The 11,143-nt window shown below is 37.1% G+C and overlaps 2 protein-coding genes across 3 annotated transcripts; both read left to right on the top strand.

Moving 5' to 3' along the window:
• The first annotated feature begins 385 nt into the window (after window positions 1-385).
• On the top strand, window positions 386-5,731 carry LOC132621093 (nonsense-mediated mRNA decay factor SMG7-like). Of its 2 annotated transcripts, XM_060335246.1 has the most exons (7): window positions 386-596; window positions 711-732; window positions 1,561-1,686; window positions 1,770-2,348; window positions 2,467-2,589; window positions 2,694-2,905; window positions 3,535-5,731. In XM_060335246.1, exons 3-7 carry the CDS (start codon window positions 1,624-1,626, stop codon window positions 5,447-5,449), a joined length of 2,892 nt encoding a protein of 963 aa, XP_060191229.1. In that variant the 5' UTR covers window positions 386-596; window positions 711-732; window positions 1,561-1,623; the 3' UTR covers window positions 5,450-5,731. The 2 variants fall into 2 exon arrangements, with proteins under 2 accessions (XP_060191229.1, XP_060191228.1); XM_060335245.1 differs by lacking the exon at window positions 711-732.
• Window positions 5,732-8,828: 3,097 nt separating this feature from the next.
• On the top strand, window positions 8,829-10,915 carry LOC132622484 (transcriptional corepressor LEUNIG-like). Its single transcript, XM_060337101.1, has 4 exons — window positions 8,829-9,054; window positions 9,137-9,261; window positions 9,733-9,930; window positions 10,514-10,915. Exons 1-4 carry the CDS (start codon window positions 8,982-8,984, stop codon window positions 10,661-10,663), a joined length of 546 nt encoding a protein of 181 aa, XP_060193084.1. The 5' UTR covers window positions 8,829-8,981; the 3' UTR covers window positions 10,664-10,915.
• The last annotated feature ends 228 nt before the right edge of the window (window positions 10,916-11,143 follow it).

The raw sequence follows: 11,143 nt of genomic DNA, 5'->3' as shown, positions 1-11,143 counted from the left end.
CAAACACTATTGTCATGAAAAAAAGGAAAAAAGAAAAAGAAAGAAACACAGTACAAGAAGAGGGGGCATTTTATTCTTTTCACTCTTAGAGCCCGTTTGGATTGGCTTACAGCTTAAAGCTGTTTGCAGCTTATAAGCTGAAAAAAATAAGTTGGGGTAGTTCAACTTATTTTTTTTGGCTTATAAGCTGCTTTCAGCTTATAAGCTGCTTTAGATAAACTAAGTCAAATGGGTCCAATTATTTTTTTGAGCTTATTTTAAGCATAAAATGACTTTAAGCTGGCCAGCCAAACACTCAAAAAAGCTGAAAACAGCTTATAAGCCAACTTATAAGCCAATCCAAACGGGCTCTTAAACTCATTAATACACACAGCCACCTTTTTATTTTGTCTGTTTCACTACTAATACCAAGAGTTGTCCAAAATTCTGTTGTTTCACTTTTCTTTGTCCAGCCATTTTTCCCCTGTCCAACTGTTCCCTCCCTTTCTTCTCTGCTTATCAAAACTACATCTTTCTTCTATTGGCTGCTTCTCTAAGTTTTTGCTGTGAATTTCACGTGTGGGGTGTTTCAATTTCTGTTTTCAAGAATTCTTGAGGTATTTTGATGTATCTTTCATAGTATTGACTTTTTTCATCTAATAAAGTAGCTTTATTTATGCTTCCTTTGGTTCTTGTTTGCTTGACTATTTGTCTAAATTCTTATCTCTTAGGTTTAATTACAAGTTACTAAAGGTACTTACTGTTCATCATTCTTACCCCCCCCCCCCCTTTCATTCTTTCTTCTTTGAAGAATTTAAAATCAAGTTTTACTGTGTATTAAAATAAAATAAAAAATTCTTCTTTGAAGATAATTCTGTTCATTGACATGGGATAATTGAATGCATCATTTTCAAGGTTAGTTTTTAAAATGAATTCATCTATGGTGGTGATCACTGATCATTGTCAATTTCTTTCTGGGATGTTGATTATCAGTTTTTTTTTTTTTTTTAATTCCTTTGTGTTGCTTATGGTATGGAGTTAGAAAGTCATCTGAAAGTCTTATCTGTTTTAGGTTTTCGTTGACTTTGTACTTCAAACTGTTCATTTTTTGAATTTTATATGGCAATTGGCACAAGGGAAGCCATCTTCCTGAGTTTTTTTTTGTTTTTACTTTCTTTGTACTGAATTTGGGGAGTAATGGCTACTGGCTTTTGGGAATCATTTTGCTTGCCAAGTTAAATGGATATGTAAGGTGTATTTTTTTCATAGAAAATTCAGTAGAAAAGATATGTTTTTGGTTTGATAATCCAGTATCCATTAAGTCAAGGCATTGATATTTTTGGGTGTTGAATAGTAAGTAGTTGAATTAACTGACCTGTGAATAAGCTTTTCAAAATTCCACAAGTTACAAAATGGATGTGATGTTGCTGTGCAACTAGTTAAACGAGAGTTTTAACATCCTAAGATCAAAACTAGTATGTTGGAAGTTAATAGATCTTCTCTTGGTACTCAAATCTCCTTTTCTTTCTTTCTTTCGGTTGCTGGTGCATTCATTAAAGAGGTACTTGATCGCTCATGTAGGTACATTTTTGTTGGCATCATCAATGAGATATTGATTGGTACTGAAGTCTGTTCTTAGTAGTCATGGATGCCGATTCAGCTGCAACATTTAACGATCAGAAGGAAAAATTGAATACTTTTCTTGAGGTGACTATTGAATCTGTTTAGGATGTTTTACTTTGCCGTTTTTGTGCTCCTTGTGATGAAAAATTATCTCATCCATGTTGCAGATTGCCAATACGGAAAAGCAACTCTTGACATCAATTTACTCTAAAGGCCTGTTGCACAAAGATGTCCAAGAATTGTACCACAAAGCCCGTAGCAGCTATGAGAATATTATTGTAAATAATTATGAAGTAGTGGGGCTTCAAGAAGTTGAATTCTCTCTGTGGAAACTTCACTATAAACACATTGACGAGTTCCGTAAAAGGATTCGGCAGGCTAATTCTGAGAAAAGGAAAATTGAAGCACAAGAAGGTGATTCAAGTGCTGCCCGAGAGATTGACAATCATATGGAAGGGCTCAGGTCATTTCTATCTGAAGCTACCGAATTCTATCAGGAGTTAACTAAAAAACTCAGAAAAAGTTGTGGGCTCCCCGGGGAACTGTTACTCTGTAGGAACGGTAGCATCTCGCTGAAGCTGCCTCAATGCCAATATGCATGCCACCGTTTTCTAATTTGTCTGGGAGACCTGGCCAGATATGGTGAACTTTGTAAGAAACCGGATGCATGTAAGTGGTCATTAGCGGCCACATACTACTTTGAAGCATCTAGGATATGGCCAGACAGTGGAAATCCACATAATCAGGTAGATTCATCTTTACAACCTTTAAAGATACAAGATTGTCGGTTCTTGTTTCCTGCATCAAAGTTGAGACAAAATCCGCTTCGAGGCTCTTATTATGATATTTTGATTTCATTTGCAGCTTGCACTATTGTCAACATACACTGGTGACCCTTTCCTTGCCTTATACCATTGCATTAGAAGTTTAGCTGTTAAGGAACCATTCCCTGATGCCTGGAACAATCTTATGCTACTCTTTGAAGAGGTGATTTTCTCTTAGCCTCCATTCTCCTTTTTCCCCATCTGCTGTGACCCCTTTTGAGTCTAGAGGACTAAAAACAACTTTTATTGTTTCTTGCACATCTGCAGAACAGGTCATCTGTTTTGCATTCATATTCCAGTGGAGCTCACCTTGATTTGCTAAAACCATCAGCGTGGTGTTCCATGGATGCTAAACATGGTGCAACTAGCGGTTCCTCAAACAAGAATATGCCAGAAGCCACTGAAACTGTTACCTCTATGAAAGCTGATATATGGCTTCTGTTTGTCAGATTGATGAGTTTCTTTCTTGTGCACTCCAGGTACGCATCATTTACTCGTTCAAGTTATTCAAGTAGACAATTGAGATAGTCCTCATGTATCACATCTATTATTTTTTCACTTAATACCTTTCCGCCCTGTAGTTCTTTGTGGAGGAAATTATCTAGCCCTGCTTGATTTATCCTGCTTGTTTAACCTACTTAAAAATGTGTATGTTTTCAACAGTAATTTCCAAGTATAAACATTGCACTGTAGGCATTAAATACTGGATACCGAGGTTTCTATTTGCTTTAAATGTTAAGTTTCACTGATATAGTTACTTACGTTGCTTCTAAGCATTATTCCATGTAAAAAAAGATCAGGTTCGGATTGGTGCATCGACAAATCTGCTTGCTTTTGTTAAATTGGAAGCATATATAAGGATTGCACTGATGTGCTGTTTTCTATTTGTATTTGTGTGAAGGAAGATTGTTTTGTCATTGGTAACCTCAGCTATTTGTGTGATGAACTAAATTGAAGTTTTTTCCCCTTTACTACAAACTTCAACTTTGTTCTGGATATAACTTAGTGCTTCTAGATCTTGATAAGCAAATTCTAGTGGCTTCCTTCACATATCATGTCGATTGTTTATGTTAGAAACTCTAAAACTTCAGACGTTTCTGGAATGCAGCTTGGAAGACTTTCAATCTACTCTTGCATCCACTGTGGGACAATTGGAAGGTCTGGTTGTAATGGGTGATGATGAACTAAAGGCTGCTCTGGAGTCATATCAGTTAATGGATCCATTGAGAAAAGGCCCTTATCGTGCTCTTCAACTTGTCTCTGTTTTCATCTTTATCTTCCATAGCCTGACTGAGAGTGGGGATCCAAAGAAAGATAACAAGCAGCAATCTGCATTGACAGAACTGGCAGTAGCTGCTACTTTTATTTGTGCTGGTCGCCTTGTCGAGAAAGCCACAACAAGGCACACTTGCCCCCTTTTACCCACCATCTGTGTGTTTGTAGAGTGGTTAGCGAACATACTTGATAGAGCAGAAGCACATGCAACAGATAAAAAGGTCCAGAGTGCTATGTCTTACTTTTTTGGTGCTTTAGCTGATCTTCTGAATCGGCTTGATCCTTGTGAGAATGAACTTGCTCCAGAACGTACTGCTCTTTGGGAAGACCATGAACTGAGGGGGTTTGATCCCATGGCCCATGTTCACAAGTCTTTGGACTTCACGAGCCATTTGGATTGCATAGATAATTTCAGTACTAAGAGTGTGTGTCGTTCACGGCGTATCTTTCGTGCAGCAACTAAACTGGCTCACAGATCCAGTCACTTAAGAAAATGGATCTCTTGTGATAAAACAGGCAAAAGATTCCACATCGTGGATTCTGAATTAGCAGATAAGGGAAAGTCAGGAGTAGCTGAATCTGGTTCGACTCTTCAGCTAAAAGAGTCCTATCAGAATAATTGTGGAATGGCAAAGGAAAACGGAGAGAGTCAAGATCACCCTTGCCAATCCATTAGCGCAGATGAGGAAGAAGTTATTCTTTTCAAGCCCATCACAAGGCATAACTCAGAACCAATATATACCTCATGTCATCAATTCTCCATCAATGTTACCAGTGGAACTGTGACTTCTGATGAATCTTTGCGCCGTGCAACATCGTTGATTTCTGAGCAAAGTCATCCACAGAATGATATTTTCAGTTTCCGTCCCGAAAGTACAAACTTGAGGTACAGCAAGCAATCTGCAGCTTTCCCTGCCGGACCTCCATCTCTGAATGCTTGGGTCCTTGAGAAGGAAAGTCCAAGAAACGAGAGGAATTTAAATAAGCAGCAGTTAAGCCCAATTGATGAACTAGCTTCTGAATCTTTATCTGGTCTCTCCTTAAAGGAAACTAGAGATCACAAAGTTTGTTCCATGCCAGTTTCTGCAGCTATTCATGATACTCCTCCTTATGTTACTCCAGTGCCCTCAGCTCCATTGTTACCCGAAGATGCTTCTTGGTTTAAGGGAAACTCACCCGTCTTCCCTGACAAGAGTGCATTTGGGACCAAGGAAGGGGACGGTATTCTTGGCGCATCACCAGTGAGTGGATACTCAAGTCCATCTACAGTTCGTGGACCGCTTGATTTTGTTGCAGGTGCTCCACGCTTTGTTGAGGGGTACCCTCCACTACTTGGCATGAGTTCATCTGAATGGCTGTATCACTACAGAAACAGTCAAAACTTTGAGCGAGTCAGCAACCCGGTATGGCCTGTTCACTCAAATGCACCAGCAACCTATGGAAACTTGAACGCGACCAATCTTACCAGGTTTGATGTCTTAGATCAGTGGGGAAATCACTTGGCGTCTAGTCCCATGGTATACTTGGAGAGCCCACAGTTGCATCCAAGTCCCCCCCTTGCCTATGGTGCAGAAGAACAAAGAATGGATAAACATTTTCTTGGTTACCAAAGAGCATTCCCGTATGTATGTGGCACTGGGATGGACTTGAGACAGGAGCAGCCAACGCTTCTTAACTATCTCAAAGAGAGAGAATGGCAAATGCCACCAGAGTCTCAATATAAAGGTCCTAATTTTATGGGAAACTAAGCTCTATAAATACTCATGTCTATCAGGCATTTTTCCACCTGCATTGCCTTACTTCTAGACTTATAAATACATGAATTGCGGCATCACAAACTTTCTAAGTGTGAAATTGTACCAATTTAGATGGATGAAAAATAGAAATGTATGCATTTGGTTGGTTGTGAAATGAGAAAGTGTTTTCAAGAATGTTGTAACTTGTAGAATTGTTGAAGTATAGAGCATGAGCATACTGATTGTGTAATCGAAGATTTAACTCATTTCTATTAAGTTGTCGTATTGTTTCAAGGCAGTGGCGGAACTACCTATTGAGAAGGGGTATAATTGAACCCCTCCGTCGGAAAATTATAGAATAGAGTAAAGGTAATTATTTTGTGTATATATTACATTATTGAATCTCCTTGACAAGTGATAAATGTGGCATTACTTTGCTAGAATTCGTGGCTCCGGCATTAGTTCAAGCAACCAAGTATATGAACCTTAGTAGTTAAAAATTAAGTGAGAATACATACAACTCTATGACTCTTATGGAGTTCGAGAAAGAAACGATTCAAACTTCTTGAAAATCTCCTATAGTCATTGTTTCCCGATTGCTCAGTGGTATATCTGAAATTTTCAGGGTTTTCGTGTTAGTGTCAATGTCCATATTGTTTTCATATTAAAAATAACTAAATTTTGAATAATTTTGAAATGATGATTTAGTTTTAATTAGCGGTCTGAAACGAGACTATCTGCCAATACTTTGAAATATTAATTTTAAGTAGTGGTCTGAAACGTGATTATTTGTCGATTTTCTCCTTTTATTTATGTTAAGGAGTCAAAATATAACCGAAGTCATGAGCAAATAGCTACTTTTCTGACCGCAAATTAGCATTTAACTAATATTACAAAAATATTCAAGGTCACTTTTACTTTGAAATATTAATTTTAAGTAGTGGTCTGAAACGTGATTATTTGTCGATTTTCTCCTTTTATTTATGTTAAGGAGTCAAAATATACCAAAGTCATGAGCAAATAGCTACTTTTCTGACCGCAAATTAGCATTTAACTAATATTACAAAAATATTCAAGGTAACTTTTACTTTGAAATATTAATTTTAAGTAGTGGTCTGAAACGTGATTATTTGTCGATTTTCTCCTTTTATTTATGTTAAGTAGTCAAAATATAACCGAAGTCATGAGCAAATAGCTACTTTTCTGACCGCAAATTAGCATTTAACTAATATTACAAAAATATTCAAGGTCGCTTTTACTGCGAATATTAATTTAGACAATAATAACCTTAGCCGAAACATGAAAAGCTGCAACACAGTTTGTGGAAATTTCACTTGTCAACTCTTCTAAACCCCAACACCTTGTGTTGGAGTTGTTCCGCATTTTAATTAAGAGTATTCTTGTCTATATTCTATTTCCACTTGAGAAGGGGTCTCAATTGAATTTCAGACGATGGCTAAATATTAACAAGCAGTCTAAAATTTTAAAAAATGACGCGCCGTGTTTCAAAAGGTGCCTCGTCTTGAATTTTTGTCGTTGCTTGATAAAGTCTTTAAAAAATGACCTAACTTGAAAAAATTTCTGGGAAGAACTTTTGTTGTCCATCAAGCAACAAAGCAATATTTGTGATCAATTGAGCAGGTTCACTGTTTTAAAATATCTTGAACTTCTACCTTATAACCAAAACTAATTTATGTCCACGCTTATGCCAATGTATGACAAATTAAATTAATTTATGACCACACTTATGTCAATGTATAACAAAAGATTTGTCTAGCTAATTTTATGAAGCGGTGGCCATCTTTTAAATTTTTTGATAAGCGAGACCCAAAAATCAAGGGGCAATTCGCAGAATTGCCCTTCTTTTGGGGTGGCCTTTAAATTTTGCCCCTCATATTTGAAATCTTTAAATTTTGCCCTTCGGCTAAAACCCATGAGTTCCAGGTTCGAACCCCCACTCAGTCAAAAATTTAAAAAAATTCGCAAGGCAGAGTTTAAATTTCGCTATGCCCCCGCCGGCATACACTTGTTAAGGAATTACCAAAGTTATTCCGGACTCGGCATACTTATGCCTTATGGGCAGACTTGGCATAAATATGCCGGATCCGGCATAACTTTGGTAATTCCTTCACAAGTTTATGCCGGATCCGGCATACTTATGGGCAAACTTTTAGTTAAGCCTTAACTAAAAGTTTTTTCCTAGTTATGCCTTATGGGGCAAACTTTTAGGTAAGACATTACTAAAAGTATGCCCCATAAGGCATAACTTTTCCTTAAGACATAGACTTTGTTTTATAAGCCAAATTTGGTTAGTTCAAACTCCGCATATTGGCAACCAAATTGAACTTAACATCTGCAAAGCAGTAACGCTGGGAAAGAAACAGATCATACATTGGCAGAAACAAAGCATGCTCATAAAAGGCTGATATTATTTTTATATTTTATCTACTGGTGCATCGTAGGATGTGTCAATTTGCACAACTTGGTAAGTGCAAATACGAACAGACTGAGGTACATTTGCAACATTTTAAGACCTGAATATGCATTAAGATACATTTAGGTAGAACAGAACATCCACATTCTTTATTGGTTTGTTATGATTTACTGGTCTGGTCCCATTCAAAGTTTATCCATAAATATGGCTGGCCCGGCATAAACTTGTTAAGGAATTACCAAAGTTATGTCGGACCTGGCATAAACTTGTTAAGGAATTACCAAAGTTATGCCGGACCCGGCATAAATTTGTTAAGGAATTACCAAAGTTATGCCGGACCCGACATACTTATGCCAAGTCTGCCCATAAGGCAGAGTATGCCGGGTCCGGCATACACACGACCTAAATCTTGCCTTGCAATTTTTTTTAATTTATGCTTGAGAGGGGGTTCGAACCCAGAACCTCATGATTTCTGCGTGAACGCTCAGGGTTGCAACGCAAAGGGCAAAAATTAAAGACCAGCAATATGAGGGGCATAATTTAAAGACTATAAATATGAGGGACAAAATTTAAAGACCACTCCAAAAGAAGGGCAATCCGCGCAAAAAAAATGAAAATCAAGGCCACTCCTCCTTTCTATTGAGGCCATTTGTGAACTTTGACCCCTAAAAATAGGCGGCCAATTTGCACGATTGTCCTTCGCTGGGGTGGTCTTTAATTTTTGTCCCTCAAATTGGTGGTCTTTTAACTTTTGTCTTTAAGGCTCAAATTCTGGCTTGTATGAATAAATTTGCAAAATTTTGTCAAATTCTGCCTTGTAATATTTTTTTTTACTGAATTGGGGTTCAAACTCACAACTTTAGTGTATTAGGCGAAAGTCAAAACTTAAAAGACCATCAATTTGAAGGCCAAAATTAAAGACCACCCCAATTGAAGCACAGTTCGGGCAAAAAAACAGAAAATAGGCGGGGCAATAAGTTAGTTTGGGCCTAGGTGTAACTTATCCAATTTACTGCGTAATTTCCTAATCTTCCTCATTATTTTCCTCCTGTTTTAGGTGGTTAAAAAGTGCAAAATCACAATCAGACCCCTCACTCGCAAATCACAAAGATGGAGATCAGAGAAGAATTATCATCAACAAAAGCAGTTCTTGTTGGAGCTTTAGCTCCAGGAGTCAACATCTGTATAATTTTGGCCTTTACAATTCACGTTTCAACTTTAAATTCATTGATCAACTAGTTCATTCTTTTTGTTTTTGGATTCAGGGTCCTACTTGGAATACGCTAAAGGTTGCATTTTTAATGCTGGTAGTGAGTCTTGCTTGGCTTTTTCCTCAAGTGACTTCTCTTTGACTCTCCATGTTGCTTTCCTCGTTCTACTTCTTGAGCAGGTATGTTTCAACTTTTGTTATTCCATGTTGAAGATTTGACTTGTGTTGTTGTATTACTTCTTTTGCTTACATGTGAATGTAATTCAAAACTGTTAAGAGTCTTCTGATCAATCATTTCGGTCAATAGTTAGAAGGGGAGGTAATTTACTTCGTTAGTTGTAAGGTTTGTAATATTGCTTGATAGAAAAGATGAAGCCGGTGAAGTACACGGTCAGTCTCTTAGTTAAACTTCTAAAGGCTAAGATTCGTCGCGGTTTTATTAGGAAAATTGACCATTGATGACTGTATAGTTTTAGACCGGTAAATTGACTGTATAATATCATAGATATCATTGATGTCGAGACTCAAGGGATCCGAAAGAAGTTACAAGTAAGATGTTTATTATTGATCATTGTTTGAGCTTTTTTTAAATTTTGTATCTGTTGCATTACTATATCGTATCAATGTGGTTTCGTTTACTTTGATTTATAGGGACATGTCAAAGACGTCCGTTCAATCTGCTGGGATATGAGTGGATATGTCCTGGCATCCGTGAGCGAGGATAGTGCACGAATATGGTCTGTTAGTGAAGGATTGTGTATGCATGTACTGTACTCCAGTGGCAATAAGTTCCAGTCGTGCACTTTCCACCCTGGGATCGGTCATGTGTTGGTGATTGGTTCTGATGAGGTATGCTTAACACAATTTGGACATTTTCTGTTGAAGCTTTGAGCTCATAGATAAGTTCTTTGTAGACTTGGCTTGATTAATATCTCTATATATTTGCAAAATAACAAATTTAACTCAGGATGCTTAGATATTGAATCATTCTAAAAAAGAGAAAAGAAACAAAGAACTTCTCTTGGTCAGTTAAAGCTAAGAAATGGAAAAGGAATGCTATGAGGGTCGGAATATGCGAGTCGGCAATTTTGGGTTCTGGTGTTATAATAATGTCTCAGAATCCACATTTTGATATGACGTTTGCTTTCGAGAGTACCATTCTTATTGTTGCCATTTTTCATCTCAATAAAGAAAATGCTGATTGAATATTGATTTCATCTGAACATTTTTGCTTTCCTACTCGTGTCTGATCATTCTGGCGGTGCTTAATTACTTCTCCGTTGAGGGGAATTCAGGATTAAGATGTTCCAAACCGAGTAGTTGTGTCAGATGAAATTGTTCATTTTTGAAGCTTCTTTATTCACATGTATAGTCCTTGATTTTTCTTTCTCCTTTTCCCTCTTCATCTGATACTTGTCGAATGTTGTTGCAGTTCCTGGAGCTGTGGAATCCAATCTTCCAAAGAAACATTACATGGCCATATAGTGCACATGCTGGTATAATTTCTTCATTAGCAGATTCACAATCGAAAGGAATCATAGCTTCAGTAAGTCATGACCAGTGGATCAAGATATGGCGATGACGCTTCTTTGTGGATCAAGATATAAAGTCGTTCTTTCTTCTTTATCTTATCCAAATTACATCGATATCTGAATGAAACCACAGGTGCATACACCCTTTAGCTAACAACTACAAGGGTGCATTTGGGACCAAGGAAGGTGACAATATTCTTAGCGCGTCACCAATGTAATGCATTATCCGAAAGGTTGTACTAGTCACAAACTTTGACCATTTTTTCAAACTCCTCTACTCTATTTTATCATTTTGAGGTTGATATTTAAAGTTTTAATTAGACTTGTGTATTAAATAACATAAATGCAATATTGGAGCTACTGAAAACCTTTGTTGTAAGTGAAATTTACCTAAATAACTACTTTTTATTGGCTTCTAACTAGATATAACTATAAAATGCAAAATTACCAAGCGTAGCCACTTTTATTTAAAAACGCGTGTATTTCTGTGTTTTTGAAATATAAAGAAATACAGTGAACAGTAAACACGC

Source organism: Lycium barbarum, chromosome 12, assembly GCF_019175385.1.
Source record: "Lycium barbarum isolate Lr01 chromosome 12, ASM1917538v2, whole genome shotgun sequence".
Classification (NCBI taxonomy): Eukaryota; Viridiplantae; Streptophyta; class Magnoliopsida; order Solanales; family Solanaceae; genus Lycium; species Lycium barbarum.
This window is presented reverse-complemented; position numbering and strand designations above follow the sequence as displayed.